This window comes from Lemur catta, chromosome 13, assembly GCF_020740605.2.
Source record: "Lemur catta isolate mLemCat1 chromosome 13, mLemCat1.pri, whole genome shotgun sequence".
Taxonomy (NCBI): domain Eukaryota; kingdom Metazoa; phylum Chordata; class Mammalia; order Primates; family Lemuridae; genus Lemur; species Lemur catta.
The window spans coordinates 40,175,202-40,195,371 of record NC_059140.1 but is presented as its reverse complement, the minus strand read 5'-3'; the positions used below and the strand labels follow the sequence as shown (position 1 = coordinate 40,195,371).

Genomic DNA, 20,170 nt, shown 5'->3' with positions numbered 1-20,170 from the left:
AAAAACCCAAACATTCTGTTAAAATTATTTCAACAAAGCATATAATGAATGCATATTACTCACTGTGCTAGATGCTAAGGATACAAAAATAGCGCTATCTCTACTTTCAATGAGTTTACAAACTAGTGGTGAAAGAAAGGCTTGCAAAACAAAAATATACTAGACAACTGCCTTAATAAAGCTATAAATAAGGAAGTACAAAGGAAGGGGCAACCTTCAAGTGGAGGATGGGGGATGATGTCAGAGAAGACTACAGAAAAGGAGGGACTTCTAGGTGGAGTTTGTAAAGATCAGGAGACCAGGATGGTGGATAAGAGGGCATTCCCAACAAAAAGACCAGTGCATGTACATAGAGATGTGGAAGCACACATGAGCATGAGGAATGGTGAGAAGTTCAGAGAGCTGGAAAGCTGAGCTGGAGTTTGGGGTGTGGGAAATAGAAGCAGCAGAACCACTAAGCATGGTAAGGAGCTTGGGCATTCTCTGATTAACTGGACTGGGCAAAACAAAGGAGAGAGACAAGAGATAAGCAAACAGTTGAGCCAAATTTATCCCTTCAATGACTACCCAGTGTCGGGTCTGGCCTCTTAGCGGACTGTTGTGCTGGTTCTTTGGCTCCTTGCTTGGAAGAATCACAAGCACGGCCCGGCCCATGCAACAGAGTGATTGCAGACTGGAAGTATTTCTACACAAACGGCTTGTATTACAGAAAAAGAAGATATACAAAGCGACAATACCTTCCGTAGAGAGGAACGGGTCAGTCTCCACAAGCAGACAAAGACATTAAAGACTTCCAGGTGGTTTCCTTTTATTGACCTGGTCTGCCGGAGGGTTTACAGGAGGTTCGAGATGTTACTGAATGATTGATTTACATGGTTGTCAGGTATTCTGCATTTTCCTGCAGTCCCTTTCCCTGATTGGTCCCCTGGCTTCTCCACCTCTAGGAACTGCCCTCCTGGCCTGTATCTGCCACCTAAAGATTTGGTCCCTGCCTAACACAGAGTCTTACAGATTGGACACCAGCATTATCCAAGATGAAGCTGCGCCCATTCATACTCAGTGTTTCCATCAATAGCCAAAATGACTGTTCATCATCATCTTCAATACCATCATGATCACTTTAGCCACTAGCTTAAGTTCTGTATGTTTGGGGGCCACTGAGTGTCTGCCAGCAAATAATCAGGAGCCCAAATTCAGTTTAGCCAATATTTTTAACCATTTTTTTACCTCTTAGAACCCACAATACATAATAGCATGAAAGAAATGTAAGTAATGGCTTAAAAGAAAAAAGATTTAAAGACCACCTGTGTTTATTTGTTCCTCATCTACTTCCAGAAAGAACCCCAAGGGAAAGACTATCTGCAGATTTCAATTGTCATATGCTCTCCAGGTCCCATTTCCATATATAATGGAGCTATAAACTTCTTTAATATTATAGCTTCAAAAATTACTAGGTGCTATAGACTTTCCAGCTCTACCAAAATGCTCTTTCAAAGTGTATGATTATATTTCTAAGCAACTTTGAAATCACCATGAAGCCAAATCAAGAAATCTTTAACCTGATTAAACCCATAAATGCCACATTCCTTACAGCAATGTAAGAATAACAGAAAAGGCATTACCATTAAAATTTCCTGATCATTGAGTTCTTCCTTTCCTACATACAGGTAGCTATACTGACTTTAAAAAGTCTTTGATAAATTGAAAGACATTTCGTTAAAGAATGAAAACCTGCAAAAGCTTAAATGTTAATTATTTATCATTTTACCCTAAACTCTGAACCAGGTCCTGAAACTTCCACATTCCTGGAGAACAACTGCAGATCTCACGTCAGGGAATATCAAGTGCCCCAACAAATGTGTATTCTCTCAACAGCTTCCCTTATAATTAACATGAGCTTAGGCCACAACCAGTGTTTACCTGTTTCTGTACAAATCACTTAAACTTCTTATTCCCAGTTGCTAGGCCCGCTAATCTTACACTTGATTAGCCTCAACCAATATTTGCTAATGGCCATGGCAGAGCTGATGACAATGGTGGTAATGAGAATGATTAAAACACTGTGACAGTGACAAGATTCTCATGGCTCTCATTCTCTAATATGTAACCAAAAATTACCCTCTAAAAATCCTACACTGACACCTTGATTATTTTTGTTATTCTCACATCAACTATATTTTTAAATACAAAAGCCAGTGCAATTATGGATAGCAAATGAACCAAAGGAACAGAGGCAAATGCGTCCAATGTTCTAAAGCTTATTTTCAAATTGCATACTACCTCAAAACCAGATAAGCACAAAAAATGTAATATTTACATCTGGCTTTCTTTCTGGGGAAGTCAAATCAGAAACCTATCTCTTACTAGGTAGAAAAGTTAGTATGTTGCCTCCTTCCAGGACTACATGTTCTCCTTCCACCACTCATAAACCTAGGAGGGTAGAGGGTAGAAGAGAAAAGAAAGAAAGAAAGAGAAAGGGGGGGGGAGGTGAGGGAGAAAAGAAGAAAGGAAGGAAAGAAAAGGAAGAAAGGAAGAGAGAGAGAAAGAGAGAAAGAAAAAAAGAGACAGAGAAAGAGAGAAGGAAGGAAGGAAGGAAAGAAGGAAGGAAAAAAGGCAGGAAGGAAGGGAGAGAGAGAGAAACAAAGAAGGAAGGAAAGAAAGAAAGAGACAGAGAAAGAGAGAGAAGGAAGGAAGGAAGGAAAAAAAGCAGGAAGGGAGGGAGAGAGGGAGAGAGAGAGAAACAAAGAAGGAAGGAAACAAAGAAAGAAAAGAAGGAAAGTTAGAAAAGAACGAAAGAAAGAAAAGAAATTGATTCGGCAAGGCAGAGCTAAATCACCCTCTTCTCCCACCCAAATGCCTAGAGCATCATTTCCCAAAGCTGAGAGAATCATTACTACCTTTGGGCAAACTGACTGGCTGCCAATGTAGCCTCAAATGACCATAAATAAAGTCTTAATTACATTAATTAGGGTAACTGCTTCCTGCAGATCATCTCATTATTTGGGGGACCTGTCTCAGCCTTGGAGCCAGTACCCTCCTTGGATCATCACCATCACAGATCCTCTCACCTCCACATTGCTTCTAACACTGCTGCTAATTACTCTTCAGTGTGTCCTAGACTCATTTCTTCTCACCATCTGACAACAGATGTCATCTCTTGGTATTATTTAGCTTCAGAAAAGCACAACCATGCAACGACTACAGAACATAACCTTATGATTAGAGGCTGACCTACCACCTGACTTCTTATGAAATTACCCAACTATTGATATGTAAAGTGATATTTCAACTGCTGTTTAAGTGACAAATGTTCTAATAACCATCAATCAAATAACCAAGCATTTAGTAAAGGTTAATACACTCACAATATTGCCAATATGCCTGAAGTCAGAGATAGTGTTTTGACTATCACTATAGAGAAAAAACAAGTCATAACAATTTACCCAGAGGTGGTGTCATAGTGTAATGATGCCACTCATGGTGTTTTAACAAGAATGTACTGTGGTAAATCCTATGGCTCATGCTGTTTCCTGAGCTTAAGTTAACTGGAATTGGTTCCTGGAATTGTAATCAAAAACCCTGTACAGGAAGGGACCTTGGGTCCCCTAACACTGTGGTTCCCCAAATCCAGGCTGCACACAAGTGCTAAGCTGATGCCTTCCCAATTATCTATTTTTAAACAGAGATTCCCAGGGCCCACCTAGAGATTCTGACTCAACATATCTGCAGAAGGACCAAGAATCCAGTAGACATGTATATATCTTTAAACTCTTCACAAGGTTCTTACGTGCAATCAAGTCAAAAAACATTGGAATATCACCCTTCCCACCCGCTCTACTAAGATTCTGATTCCATCAACCCCGATGTTGGTGAAAATGGTTCTCTAAAAAATCACAATTACTGATGGAAAGATGTCATATCTCTCAGGTAACTTAGGTCAGAAATAAGAAAAGTTCACAAATCACTGCTTACATCTTGCCCTCTCATTTTAGAAATGAGAAATCTTGATTTTGCTCCTAAAGCTTATGTCTCCCAACCCACCTTCCTCATATCTATAAATAGTACCAAATCCACCCATTAGTTAAAAATAAGCAAATCTGAAAGTGGTCCTTCATTGTCATCTCCACAAGGATCTTTCTCTGACCCATCTCTTGCTGTTGGCTACAAGTGGCAGAAAACCTAACTCAACTCATGCAAACTGAAAAAGTACACAGGAAATTCAGGTACAGTTTTTCCAGTTCTTGCAACATTCCCCTCCTCAGTGTGTTGACTTCATCATCACTCTGGTAGTGAAATAACTATGAAAGTTCCAGGCTTTAAATCTACACACAATAACCAAGGAGAAACCTTTATCGGGAGCCCCTAACAAATTTTCTTTATCTTGCATTGGCACAAATTAAGCTGCATTCCCTGGAACTGGATCTCCAGGTACAAAAACTTACAATCTGGCTTGGGCCTAGATTCCTGGACAAATTGATAATAATTCCCACCTTAGGAATAGGGACAAGACCAGCTTTCCTGTAGAATATAAGCTGAGTGGCAGAGGGAGACAGAATTGCCTAAAAATTAAAGACTATTAGGAAAAGAGAACTGAAGAATGTATATACTACACAACTCAATCTAGAATAAGTTTCCTCTTTTTATTCTCTCACATCACACCACCTTATTTTCCTTAATAACCCCAACCACAATTTGAGATTGGATATCTGTAGATATGTATTTAATAGCTAACATCTACACAGCACTTGCTATAGGGCACTGTCCTAAGTTCTTTGCACAGATGAATGCACTCACTAGTGGGCACTTTCTGCCCATCCTCCAGCACAGATGAGGACATTCAGGTACAGGAGGTTCAGGAACTTGCCCGGGGCCATAGATGGTGGAGCCTGGAGTCCCAGCAGTCAGACTCTGGTGCCAGGCACTCAGCTACTACATGATGCAGTTTTTTACTTAGTTTTGTCTCACTCCTCCACACAACTGTAAGACACATGAAGCCAGGAATGCGTTTGCTTTGTTCACCACTCCACATCAGTGTCCAGCACAGTACCTGGCACAAAGGAAGCACCCAGTCCACTACGTGACTGAACAAATGAACAGATGGTTGAGGGAATTAGCGAATGAATGAATGACATAATGAACAATGGAACAACTAGTAAATCATGATTGAGATCAACTAATTGTCTATGTCACATGACTGATTATGGAAGAGTAGGGTCCAGAGCTCCAATTTCCTGGGTCCAGTCCAACTTCTCTTGCTGAAGGTCTGTTACCCTTGCTTGATGGTCACACCTGCACAATCAATAGTGGTCTTTTTCCCCTCTGCAAAGCCACCAAACAGCAAATGAAAACTCAAGCAGGCGTCAGTCACTTCTTTTGAGACAGATCATAGTGAACATGTTCAAAACAGAGAATGGTATGAGTTAAGCATGGGATTTTACTACATTTACCTATCTGCATTAGACAAATGAACATTTTGTTCATTGACAGCAAGAACCCAAAACTGAAAACATGCACAAAACCCTGTGCACTATCAGGTACTGAGGAAATTTAACAAACACTTTTTTAAATCAACAATTTTTAATAAACTAATCAGTTCAAAGGCTCCACTTGAATTATGGAGATCTAAGTGTATACAAAATTTTTTTTGTAATTCTCTTTCATGCTAATATAGCTTTTAAAAATAAATCATCTGAAAAATGTAAGCAGCTAAAAAAAATTACAAGGCCATATACATATGTCAGTTCCCACTGCCAATGTCCAGAATCGATTCTGCTCTCAAAAGAGAAATCATAGTGAACAAATTTTCCAGAGAAACTATTAATTGTATAATCCATGCACAAAAAAGCTATTAACCTGACTGGCTCCTAAGTAAACAGGGTAATGTATTATGACTCAAATCCAATGCTAACAAATATCAACTCTCATACTCAATATTGCACATTACAGCTTATCCCTCTACAGAAGTGACTTATGAGTTTATCCTCCACTCCAGGAGCAAAAAAAAAAAAAATAGCCTGAATAATAGGCAAACATGTTGTGAAACTGGCTACTTACATGTTTGCCTTTTGCCTTAATAAGCAGCTGTATTTGCTGTGTTGAACAATGCACCATCAGCAATAGCTATGTCTCCAGGCCAACCTTATAATGGAAAGCATGTTTTCAAAGATTGTTTCAATTATTATTTTTTAAAAAATGGCAAAACAGAGAAGCACATATATGTAAACCATACACTGCTTCATCAATGGAGTAAAAGGGAAAGCTATTCAGAACTCATTAGAATAAGAGAGTCTCTGACCCCATACAAGGAACCAAACGTTGAAGAAATGTGGACAAGGGTGGTGCTCATATGTAGACTGACTGGGAAGGAGAAGACAATGCCCTTTTGGGGGTGGAGGAAGGGGTGTTGGAGGCAGGGAGCCTATATTTATAAAGGCATATGACTATGGCACTTTTTAGTTTTTCCTAGAAAAATAAAGTCATCTTTCCTTGTGTAGTTTTTTCCTTAAATAGAACCCCAACCCATGGGAATACTGCAGAGCATGAATACCATCTTACTTGCAGTGTGATTCATGCTCCAGCAGCCACTGAAAACTACAGTCAACCTATGCTTGCTATCTTATTGCAAGCATTAGATAAAATAAATGCAAGGGCAGTGACTATTCTGTCCCAAGAGCATGTTGCTTTAGCAAATGAAGAAATTCAGAATACAAATCCCACGTCTTAGGATTCGTTGATAGTTCACTGTGGACACTGGCCGTAGTTTTTTTCTTTCCCAACCCTGGCTTCATTCAGGTGGATCTCCTCTCCAATCATTCATTTCCTTATTTGATTTTAAAAGAATCTGAGACACCTCCCAGGCCTGCCCTCCCTATTTGTTAGATAGGCCTTAAAAATCAGGGCCTAAGAAAATGGTCAGTTTTAGATTTGGAAATAAAAACTTACACAAGCCAGTCTCAAGCACTATGTAACTAAGTAGGCTTCCAAATGAGATCATGTTTCCACTGGGAAGCCTAAAGAGCTGAACTGAAAAATAATCCAATTATTGCAAGGATATATTCACAAAACCGCTCTGGCCGATTATCTTCCAATCCCCAATACCTGATTCACGTAAGCCCCAGAGACGCCCATTCTCCTGTTGGCAGCCTTTGTAAACTTCTCATGTTTTGATTAGGAGGGAGAAAAAAAGCCCTTCTCAAATTAGTCTACAAAATATTTTTGGAAAATACATTAGCTACTTATTTTAAAATGCTTGCTTTATAATCCCATTTAATATTATAAGCAAGATGATATCTCTTAAAATTATAAGTATCTATAACAAAAAACAATTGTGCAACAGAATACAATCACCACTTGTTACAGACAATGATAACTAAAGGCAACAAATATGAAAACATACATATATCCTTGCCAGCAGACTTTAACCTCCACCTGTGGACTTAAATTCCTTGAGGGCATTGACCAATTCTTACTCAACCAAATTTCAACTGGTTGGAATGAACCCCTACTATGGAACTCTGTACTGGGCGTACAACCATGAGCAGACAAGATCTCTCTCAGTATGGAGCTTACATTCCAGACATGATGACAGTAGGTGTAAAATAGAAAACTAATTTTTAATGTTGTTAAGTGTCAAAAGGAAAACAAAGGGCTGAGACTGAAGTGAAAAACAGATACCTACCTATTAATACTTTAGACAGAGGGTCACTAGAGACCAACCTGAGGAAGTGACATTTGCATTTGAGCACAGAACTGAAACCTGGGGGAAAAGCTAAACTCGCGAAGAATGGGAGCCACACAAACAAAAGCTTTGACGTGATCTAAGAGTTGGGCCTGTGTCTAAGTATAGGGGAGCAGCTTTGAGCGGATGAAGTGTAAAACCTGCAGGAGAGTGGGGGGGCGGGTCACACAGGATCACAAGACAAGGTATTTGCATATTACTCTGAGTGCAAAGGGAACCTGATCTCGTTTGTATTTTACAAGGACCATTCCTGCTGCTCCCAGGAATTAAGGATGGATGGGAGGGCAAGATGAGAGCAGGGAGAATAGGTGAGAAGCAGCAAAATAGTCCCAGAAAGAAATAAAGGTAGTTAGTTCCAAGTGGTGGCAGTAGTTATCGAGAGATGTGGACATGAGTTCTGGAGGGAGAATCAACACACCTTGCCTCAAGGACTGAAACTGAGGAGTGAAAATGTAGGACTCAAATATAGTGGGTTAGCAACATCAATAACTACACATTCAAGTGCAAATGTCAAGTAAGTATTCAGATACTAAAAAACACCAGGGCTCCCGGGTTCCAGCTCAGAGGAGAGGGCTGGGCTACAGTGATAGTTTGGGAGGCATCAATAGAAATTTACAAAGTAGTTTTTAGAAAGCTAATGGGGTTTGGAATCCTAGATCTGCCACTTACTAGCTTCAGTCCTTAGGAAAATTATTTGACCCTTAGTTTTCTCATCTATAAAATCGGGATAAAAATACTTTCTTTTTCACAAGATTGTCTAGAGCAGGGGTTACCAAACTTTTTCTGTAAAGGGCCAGATAATAAAGATTTTAGGCTTGGGGGGCATCAGGTCTCTGTCACAAATACTTAACACAGTCACTGTAGCACGAAGCATAAATAATATGTAAACAAATGAGGTGGACTGTGTTCAAATAAACTGTATTTACAAAAGTAAAGGCCATAGTTTTGCCAACCCGTGGTCTGGGACACCACTTGTCAAAGTGTGGTCCCCAGACCAGCAGCATCACTGTCACCTGGGAGCTTGTCAGAGACACAAATTCAAGACCTCACCCCAGACTTACTGAATCTGAAACTCTGGGGGTGGGGGGCCTAGCAATCAGTATTGTAACAAACCCTCCAAGTGATGCAGGCTAAAGTTTGAGAATCACTGGTCTAGAAAATAAATAAACATAAAGAGATTAGTTACTATTATGATTATAGTTAACCTGGCTCCTAGAAGTTTAGGGTATAGTTCCTAAAGATAAAATGGAACGCTGGGTAATTATAGTAGATCAAACAAAAGAGAGCTAACAATCTCTGTTTAACTATAAAGTGGGCTTAGGTGAGAATACTTGAGAAATTAAAGGTTATTTTTATATACTCTTTATTCCAAAGAACTCCACTGCTTTCTCATATATTAAGATAGATTTAATTTTGTCATGTTCACACTCCACTTACTAAAATGAACAGTAAAATTTCAACTATATATCTCCAACCTGACTTCCAATAGAAAGGCTATATGCCAATTAACTTCCAGATCCCTAATGGCAGATAAGCTATTGCTATAACTAATGCACTTTATTTACATGAACAGAGAATAAAACAGGTTTATCAAATGCCATCATTACTTTAACAGAATATTTCAGCCACTGGAAAGGTTTAGCATCAAAGGGAGAAGTTAAAATATAAAAGGCTGTCTACTAATAAAATATGCCACCACCCATTTTCATATTGTTTTATTATTGCTATTAGAAACTAGACAAAGATCTGCCTATTTGTCTCAAATTAGATAAAAGAATTATGGATGGATATCATGGGTCATGCCCACCACCACCACTGTGTTCATGCCAACAGGCCTTTGCAAAATTCCATATGAAAAACCAAAATAAAATCTGTACACAAATGGTTAACAGCCTTGCAAGGAGCTAACAGGAAAGTGCAAGGACCAGACAACAAGTCCTCTCTCAGAAATGAGAAGACTAGTTTCCATGATTGGAAAGAAATCCAATTAGGCAGGTAGTGCACAATATTTAAAAGGTAAGGCAACAGGTGTGATCTTCAAAGGGAGTTCAGGGTGGTTCGACACAGAATATGAGATAAATCCACTGGTATCCCAAGGAACTTGCTACTGGAAACCTAGGAGCAAGAAGTATCTGGAGAACCAAACAAGAAGGCCATCAGTTTAATTCAGGTAAGCCTAGGAAAATCTCTGCCCAGCCAATGGGAATTAAATGGTGGAACCAAGGCAAGAAGCAAGCTGAAACAACTTGAGGCCATCTGGGGCCTGAAAACAATTTGCTTATTGATTTGCAAAAGATCTAAACCATAAATATACTTGTTCAGATTATACATTTTATTACTAAAATGTATGTGAAGATACAATTTCGATATACAAAAGAAGATACAATTGTGAGATACACAAGATTACTGACTTTGCTCAACCAGAAGGACTGTGTTTGGCCTAGAATCTGAAATTGATAATAAACTACTCACAAGTTATATAATATTGACAATACAATGGTTCTATGGTTCTAACTCTGAGAATTTTAGAGATTCGTGTGAAAATTCACAAAAGTTAAACGTGAAGGCTATTCAACTGGCTAAGAGCAACACAAAATAAAAGAACTAGGGCAGCAAATTTAGGCTTCTATTTTTAGTCAGGAAGATTCCATTACTTGGAGATCCTCTTCCCAACCCCAGCATCTTGCAAGAAATAAAACTTGGAAGAGATCAGTAACTTAAAAAATTAATACTAGCCCCAATATCCTCTTGGTGCAGCTGCACAACCCTATGTCAAGATTATATGAAATTAAACCAACCAAAATTTTAATCCCATATTTTGTCCTTTTCTGTCATGCAATCATAGGTATGAAAGATATTTTTAAAGGTAAATTAAGATAGTAACATAATTGTTTTAATATTATTTATTAGGTTGGTGCAAAAGTAATTGCAGTTTCATACCGTGAATTTTACATCATTATAACTAGGCTCAAACACACCTTTATTAATCAAAATAGGAACCATTACAATCAAGACATTTTTGCCAATAAGAAATAAGTTTGTTTATTCCTGTAGCATAAAAAGCTGTGCTTCAGGATTTGAGGAACTCTCGGAAAGCATTTTCTGCATCCTACTAGTTGTGGAGGCATTTTCCCTGCAAAAAATTGTCAAGATACTTGAAAAAGTGGTAGTCGGTTGGGGAGAGGTCAGATGAATATGATGGATGAGGCAAAACTTCGTAGCCCAATTCATTCAACTTTTGAAGCATTGGTTGTGTGACAGGCGGTCAGTCATTGTCATGGAGAAGAACTGGGCCCTTTCTGTTGACTGAAACCGGCTGCAGGCATCGCAGTTTTTGGTGCATCTCATTGATTTGCTGAGCATACTTCTCAGATGTAATGTTTTCGCCAGGATTCAAAAGCTGCAGTGGATCAGACTGGCAGCAGACCACCAAACAGTGAACAGGACATTTCTGTGGTGCAAGTTTGGCTTTGCAAGTTTGGGAGTGCTTTGGAGCTTCTCAGTCCAGCCAGAGCTGGTCGTGGCTGGTTGTCGTATAAAATTCACTTTTCATGGCACATCACAATCTGACCGAGAAATGGTTCATTGTTGTTGCGTACAAGAAAACACATTTCAAAACAGCGATTATTTTATTTTCAGTCAGCTCATGAGGCACCCGCTTATTGAGCTTTTTCACCTTTCCAATTTGCTTTAAATGCCGAATGACCATGGAATGGCTGATGTTGAGTTCTTCAGCAACTTCTGTAGTTCTAAGAGGATCAGCCTCAGTGATTGCTCTCAATTGGTCGTTGTCCACTTCCAATGGCCGGCCACTATACTCCTCATCTTCAAGGCTCTCATCTCCTTTGCAAAACTTCTTGAACCACCACAGCACTGTATGTTCGTTAGCAGTTCTTGAGCCAAATGTGTTGCTGATGTTGCGAGTTGTCTCTGCTGCTTTACGACCCATTTTAAACATGAATAAGAAAATTGCTTGAATTTGCTTTTTGTCTAACATCATTTCCATAGTCTAAAATAAATATAAAATAAATAGCAAGTAATAAGTCATTAGCAAAAAAACATAAAGCGAGAGATACACATTAAAATGTATAACATAACCACATTTAAGAATATTTCCAATATTAAACAGCAAATTTCAACAATGCTAAATCCACAATTACTTTTGCACCAACCTAATAAATATGTTCACAAAAAACTAGATATAAACTTCATATTCTTACAGCTCTAACTTTTAAAAAACTCAACACCAAAGCCAATTTACAAAATAACCACAAACAAAAGTATAAAACCAGTAACATTTATACTAAAAACCTAAATTCAGTGTGATGAGAGATGTTCATTTTCAAAACAAAGTAACTATAGCACGGGCTCAGCATGCTGATGCTACTGAGGACCCTGTGATTTTTTTTTTTTGAACCACTTTTCTCTACTTGAACTCTTGCAAAACCATACAGCAGCCCATCAGGTCATGGGACTGTACCTAACTTTAACATTTACATATTACAGCCACCTCTGTTCTTTCCTCTCTTACCCAAGGTAATGAAGACAGCACCATTTAGTGCCAATGTTTCTGGCTTTATTATGTGTGTTTTATAATGAAGGTAAGATGCATTATTTTTATATTTTATACTTTACATTATTTAATTAGATACTTCATATATTATGAGCATAGTTTAATAACTTATTTATACATTGTAATACCTTATAATATTTATGTACTTTATAAATCAATAAAATATATTCAAATACATGGCTGTACCTGTTCTTAAATACATATCCTAATGATTTTTTTTTATTCTAAGCTAAAGTTATAAGGGTTTTAAATACTGTTGAGTTATAGTTTATTTTCCTGCCATTCCTAAAGACACTGAGTAAAAGAAACACCAGAGTTCAGCTTTACTAGCCTAACAAATCACACAGACTTTTGTCAGTCTTATAAAATTTTATGCTATTACTTTTTCCTACTCATATTAAACATCTCCACAGTTAAATATGCTTATTAAATTTGTAAGATAATATTTAATGCTGAATGCATGCTTGGATATAGTTATGTAAGTATGTACTTTTGTTTTAACGCCAGTAGCTGGAGCATCACCAGGGAACTTCTTAGACTTGGAAACGGAGGGTAGATTCCAGCATAAGGCTCACATCATAACACATTCCCTTGCAGCTGGGAGCCTCTGGGCACGTGTCTGTGCTTTTCCCTCAGATATTGCAGGCAAGATTCTACCACAGAGCCAAGGCAGATTAACTTCCACCTCAGACTAGGGGGAGGAGAGAGAAAAAAAATGATTATAGCAAATAATAGAGATAAATCTACCTGTCCATAGTACAAACTACTTAGAAAGCAGAGAGAGGTGAAAACTTTCAGATTTCTCTTTCTATCTCATTATGTATGACTAGTACATCCCCAAAGACACTGACCATCAACTACAAAGAACTGAGAAATGACTTTGTTAAAATATATTGATAAAAATTAAGTTGAAAACCAGTTACCTAAATAAAGCTCAAACAATACTAAATATTTTCAAGAGGAACAACAAAATTGCAGATTCAGAGAACTGATAGCTGGAAAAAACTGACATTAAAGTCATTTGTTAAATGGCTTTTATCAAAAAGACAGGTGATAACAAATGCCAGCAAAGATTGTGGAGAAAGGGGAACCCTCATACACTGTTGGTGGGAGTGTAAATTAGAGCAAACACTATGAAGAACAGTATGGAGGTTCCCGTAAAAAACTAAAAATAGTACTACATATGATCCAGGAATCCCACTGCTAGGTATATATGCATAAGAAAGGAAATCAGTATATTGAAAAGACATCTGCAATCCCACGTTTACTGCAGCACTATTCACAATAGCCAAGATTTGGAATCAACCTAAGTGTCCATCAACAGATGAATAGATAAAGAAATTGTGGTACATATACACAATGGAATATTATTCAGCCATTAAAAAAGAATGAAATCCTGTCATTTGCAACAACATCAATGGAACAGAAGAACACTATGTTAAGTAAAATAAGCCAAGCACAGAAAGATAAATCTTGCATGTTCTCACCCTTATGTGGGAGCTAAATATTAAAACCATTGATCTCATGGAGACAGAGAGCAGAATGATGGTTACCAAAGGTTGGGAAGGGTGGCAGGGAGGCGGAGAATAAAGTGGGGATGGTTAATCTGTGCAAAAATATAGATAGAATCAACAATGTTTGATAACACAACAAAGTGACTACAGTCAGCAAAAAGTTGTAGTATACTTTAAAATAACTAAGAGTGGAATGGGAACGTTCCTAACACAAAGAAATGATAAATGCTTGAGATGATGACTATCCCAATTTCCCTGATTTGATTCATACACATTGTATGCCCACATCAAAACATCACATGTACCCTATCAATACACACAACTATTATGTACCCATAATAATTAAAATTTTTTTAAATTCACTTTTTTAGTTTTAAGAACACAATTTGTGAAGTCTCTTTAAAGTCATTCTTACAAGCTTCAAGAAATATATTCACAAACAAAACCAATAAAAATTATAACAATCATGTTTTCATTTTTAAATGATTGTTCATCCTATAATTATGAATATAATCATGCTGTTAAAGTCACCTTTAATCTCCAATATTTATAAACAATAACAACTCCTGCTTTATTTTTTATGGCAGTGATATACATATAACATAAAACAACTTCTTTTTAATAATAGAAATTGAGGTAATGCTATACAGTCTCTTTTTGAAAGTGAATAAAAATAAATATTTGCAGATTATTAGTGACCTACCCCAGATCTTAGAAAGACAATCGGATATTCTTGCTTCTCCAACCAGTTTTAAGTCTACAATTCACTTTATGGCAGTGGGATTTTAAAGAGTATTTAGGCCCTTTTCCTAGTTCAAATATCCAAGTTTGCCTGAAATATTCTAAACTTGCTGACATTCCTCTTATATAAGACTACATAGGCTTGAATAAATAGGGACAGATCTGTGATAGCATACGTTTAACCCCCACCTCCACCTTTCCCCCACCACCTGGGAGAAACGGCTGCACATCAGGCCAGTGTGGCTGAGTGATTCTGACACACATCCTTAAGTTGACTCTGACCTACCAGGGAGACAGAAAGCCAGAAGGCACATCACTGTGGCAACTCCCCACAACAGACTCAAGCTATGAGCACAGGGCTTCCAGCTCTGAGGTCACATGTAGATCCATCCTTGAAAAAGACATGTGAGTAGATATTCTTCAGAACATTATCGTTTTATCTCAGAAACAACAATCTTCCAACTCCGTGTGGCTCTGCATCAACATAAACTTTGCCATTTAGCTATGGTGACCATATGTCCCAGTCTGCCCTGAACTGTCCAGGTTATGCTTATGTAATTATTAGTGGTGCCCCTTTGGGCAATAAAAGTCATCCCAGATCAAACAATAAATTACATGGTCAGCCTACAGATAGGCCCATTGCAGAAAAGGAACAGGCATGAGAGACAAACCAGAGGCAAGTATATTTGGAGATGTTTGCAGTCCTACTGCCCTGGGCTACCTTCCAGACTTTCTTCCATGACTGCAGAAAACACTTAGGAGACTCTCTTAACAATGATCTTAAGTCCAAATAAATAATTCGCCACTTCAAACGCAGAACTCAGGACAAAGCAAACAGCAGGTCTTCTTCCTTCTTTTTTTTTTTTTTTTTTTTGAGACAGAGTCTCACTCTGTTGCCCAGGCTAGAGTGAGTGCCGTGGCATCAGCCTAGCTCACAGCAACCTCAGACTCCTGGGCTTAAGCGATCCTACTGCCTCAGCCTCCCGAGTAGCTGGGACTACAGGCATGCGCCACCATGCCCGGCTAATTTTTTTTGTATATATATTTTTAGTTGGCCAGATAATTTCTTTCTAGTTTTAGTAGAGACGGGGTCTCACTCTTGCTCAGGCTGGTCTCGAACTCCTGACCTCAAGCGATCCACCCGCCTCGGCCTCCCAGAGCTAGGATTACAGGCGTGAGCCACCGCGCCCGGCCGTCTTCTTCCTTCTGACTTCAAGGGTACCTAGAACCATCCAGAGCCTATTCTATATGAAGCATAGTGCTGGATGATAGTATGTTGAACTGACCCGTTTTACACAACTAGCCACAGAATCATCACTTTTGGGAATTTTACTTATAAATTCTTCCAAAACAATGGTCCCAACTGCCTCTACTACGAGAGCCATATCGAGTGAACTCAGATGCTCAAAAGGAAACGTGGCAAATAGCACCCAGTGTCAATGACTGCACTCATCCACTCAACAAATACTTAAACCAAAGATCAAAGGCAGCAGCCCATGGATTTCTGAAGCCAACCATCAGATGTGTATCATTTGGCCCAGAGAAAATTCTTGAATGTTTAAAATATTTGCCAATACTTTAAAATGTGGAGTCATACATAAAAATTCAGATTTCCACTTTCTCTTGGGAAATCAGCAGCTCCGGCAGCAGTAGGCTTGCATTCCATTCTTGCAATTTCCAACTAGAGCTAGTAGCACCTTGAGAAAGAACACCCACTATCCAGTCCTCCATGGTCCTTACTCAACCCTCCTCAGAGGTACCAGGGTTTGTAACCGCTGATTAATAGCTAGAGATAATCCCTAGGGAGACTATATCTGGCCCTTCATATTAGTGAGACTCTGGCAGGGCTTCTCCATGTTCAGAGCAAATAGGAATTTGTATCTTTAAATCAAGGACTCATGGGGAATGGCAATAAACAGGAAACTTGGGGTTTTTTCCCTTTTATCAGAAAGCCATATGGCTTCCACCCCTCCCCCTAGACGAAAGCAGGAAAATGAGCCTAAATATGTTAATATTTGTAAAGTAATAGCACATTCAGCCTCGAACTCTTAAATATATAATGGAGGCAAATAAAAGGATGTTATTAGTTGACCTCTTATCAGTGAGTCCAGGAGGCACTCAATGGCTTTTGTTGAGAATTGAAGGTACATGACCATCAATGAAACCAGCAATAATGCATCATGTATCGGATCTGAAGAAGGTAACTTTAACATAAACTACCACCAACAGTCATGAAACGTTCCTTAAAGTCCTGGAAAAATGCAACTCGTTCCATTTCACCACCAGAACCAGAAAATTTTAATATAATAAAGATGTGATAACTTTCAGGAACTTTCCAGTTTCAACATATGTGAGAGCTAAAAATAAGTTTTGAACAAATGATCCTGAAATTAAATTCATTTAATCATGGTTAGGATTTTGAGATAATTTGTAGTAAAGTATTTTGCCATAAATACTACAATGATTACAAATTAGAATTGCTCTCTTCACATTGGGAGTTCTGATTGTCATGATATTAAACTATTTTACAAAGTGATGAAATCTCAGACAATGAACTTTTATTTTCTTCAATTTAGCTACAGGCCTTTTGTGAAAAAGCTACTGGACAGTCTTTCAAGTACAGACACAAGAATTATGAAACAAGAAAAAAATTAAAGCCTTATTTATAGGATGTTTTTCTCATCTGACTATTATTAATTTCTCAGCTCCCAAAAGAAAGCCACATGGTGCAACCTGAGACTTTATTTATTTTTATTTAGACAACACTATTTTTTGAAAGAACCTAAAGTACTCTGCAAACATTAAATAACCATTTTTAAAACAGCACTTTGGGAGCTTTTGACATGGGGAAAAAACTCTTTATTCATTAAAGGAAAAAAGCCTGTTTTCAAAGGCGCGATCACTGTAGTAAAGTCTTCCTCTGGCTGTTAGAAAAGGAGTGTACCTGTTTTTATGTAAGTAAAAGTTCACTGGTAACAACACTTCGATTTAGTAAACTCTGAAGAAACAATATTAGAAACAAAAATGAAAAAATCGTTTTTAAAAATATTAGAAGCCTCTTCTACACTGAGTTTTAAATCACCCACGTTATGTATTGATTCTTCCTCCAGTAAGTGTGTGAAAAACTGCAAAAAGGGACATCTTCCCACTCAAAATTCAAATGCAGAATCGTACTTTACTGACGATCTGACAACGTCTGGTAACTTTTCCCCAAGCCTCGCTCCCAAATCGCCTCCCAGACCGGAGACCTGCAGGTGTTGTGGGACGACGACGCGACCCGCCAAACGGATTAAGGTGCAGAACTCCACCGCGACTGACAACTAGCGAGCAACCTCCAGGAACCCCACCTTTTTCTCCCGCGTTCCCTCTTCCACGCGCACATGCACCCGCGCACACACCGGCGAAGGCCCGGCGAGCCGTCTCCGGTCACACCCCAGACACCGCGCTCCTCCTGGGACGCGCGCCTGTCCCCGCGTCCTCCCCGGACGCTCCAGCTCCTCCTCCATCCCGGGACCGCTCTCGGCCTCCCTCTCTCTCCCGGCTTTTGCGGGCCGTCTGCTCTCGCCGCCCGCCCAGCCCCCGAACCCCTTCCCTCCCACTCCAAGGTCCCCGGAGGGGGGACAAACCGGCGCTCAAGCGCGCCACGTGGAACGCGCGCGCCAGCAGCCCGGCCACTGTCGGTCCTTAAAGTGGGGTCCCTGCCCCTCCGGCCGTGCTCCCCATCCCCAGGGCCCGGGCCCGCCCCCGCGCCTCTGAGCCCGGGTCTTGCCTGGTTAGGGTCTGTGGCGCGGAAAACGTGGCAGGCCATCTGCGACTCGGGGTCGTCTGGCTGCGCCTTGATCAGGTAGGCAAAGTAGGTGAGGTCGTGGCTGTTGTGGATGAAGCGCGAGATGTGCTGCGCCTTGTGCTCGAAGATGAACACGGCCGGGTTGGGCTGCGCGGCCGCGGGGCTGGTGCCCCCCGAGGGCCCAGCACCCGGCGCGGGGACGCAGCGCAGGAGCGGCGCGCTGAGCACCAGGAGCACCTCGCGGGCCGCCGGCGCCCCGCAGCCTCCCGCCTCGGGCTTCTGGCTGCGCCGGCGAATCTCAGCCATGAGCCAGGGCAGCATGGGCAGCGTGGTCCTGCGGTCCAGGCACGACCCCCCCACGTACCATAGCCGGAACCGCTTGTCGCCCGGCTTCCCAGCGCCCGGCTCGGGCTCCAGGGGGTGAGGGAACGGCTCATCCTGAATGCAGCTAGGCGTCTCCATAACTCACGCCCCGCGAGGGCACCGGGGAGGCCGGCCAGGCGCACCGCGCCCCCAACTCCCGCGCTGAAGGCGCGCCGAAACTGTGCCAAGCGCTGCACCGCGCACCCGCGCGCGCCTTGGAGCGGCGCGACCCCGAACCCGCGCTTCAGCGGCCCTGCCCCATGCGGCACTTCCCGGGCGCGGCTCCCAGGCGCCCGCGGCGGGCACTGAGGCGAGTGCCCGGCAGCCGGACGGGCAGCAGAGGACGGGTTAAATGGGCATCCTCCGTTCTCGGGTCCGGATTTCCCCGTTCCTCCGCCGCGGGTCTGCGGGGTCAGAGGACGAGGCCGAGGGCCCCCGCCGCCGCCGCCTGCTCCGTCCGGCGCTGCAAGCCCGCTGCGGCCGCCGCGCTCTCCGCGGGCAGGCACCGGGGGGCTGGGCGGGGAACCGGGCTGTGGGCGGGAGGGGGCGACCTGGGGCGGAGCTGACTCCTAGCAGGGTGACCGGCTGTCACCTGGGAGGTCGGGGCCGCCCGCTGCGGCGCGGCCAGTCCTCGGGAAGGGCCTCCGAGAACTATTCCGAAGGAAAATAACAAAAACAAAACGTGGCCTCGCGGCGCCCGTCCTCCTCCCGCCGCCGCCGCCGCAGCCCAGCTCGCTGCTCCTCCTCCTACTGTTCCCGTCCCTCCCTCGCTCCTTCCTTCCTTCCTTCCCCGCAGCTTCTTTCATCGGGCTGCTACCCCGCCTCCCGGCCGGCGGGCGGAGAGCGTCGCCTGCGAAAGCTAATCTGTGAAGTGGCCTCTCCGCCCCTGCAACCCGCCCCCGGGGCAGCAGTCCTGAGCCTGGGCGGGCACTGATGCGACCAGCCCGGCCTCTCTTCGCTTGCCGCGATCTGTCTCCTCCCGGGCATCTCTGCTGCCCCCTGGAGCGGGGGCCACTGGCAATGGGGCGCTGGGATTTTTTTTTTTTTACCCTTGGTTTCAGTTCCTTCTAAAGTCAGCACGTTAATTTCTGAATTCTCTTTCTTAATAATATCAAAACAGCTCGTGTTTTAAATCACAATATTATGATAAAGTATTTTTAATCCCAGTTTTGACTTTAATATAGCATGACTATATTAAAATAGACGTATCTTTTCCTAGTTTTAGTTCAACCAGCTTCTTAAAATATGGAGAAATTATATTTTATTTGTTATATGTCCCCAGTTAAGAGCTAATGTAGGGATTGCTTATTCTTATATATGTGGTAATGCATGTTGCCAAAGAACTCAAAAAACATGTTAGGGAGAAGTTGACCATTCTAATTTTAAAACAGAGAAGTATTCCTTTTCCCATTTTAGCAAATTGGACTCATTGTTTTTACTCTTACCGAATGGTA

General features: G+C 41.3%; 1 protein-coding gene across 4 annotated transcripts in view; it reads right to left on the bottom strand.

Annotated features, from left to right (window-relative positions):
* The window catches only part of TBC1D4 (TBC1 domain family member 4), a 177,372-nt gene extending 158,150 nt beyond the window's left edge, over nucleotides 1–19,222 (bottom strand). For 2 of the 4 annotated variants that reach the window (XM_045567624.1, XM_045567625.1), the window contains exon 1: nucleotides 18,336–18,918. In XM_045567624.1, coding sequence (XP_045423580.1) covers nucleotides 18,336–18,815 — 480 coding nt within the window. In that variant the 5' untranslated portion in view covers nucleotides 18,816–18,918. Of the gene's footprint in view, nucleotides 1–12,801; nucleotides 13,437–18,335 lie in introns of those variants that run through there. The other 2 variants (XM_045567626.1, XM_045567628.1) reach the window with 2 other exon arrangements.
* Between the last annotated feature and the right edge of the window lie 948 nt (nucleotides 19,223–20,170).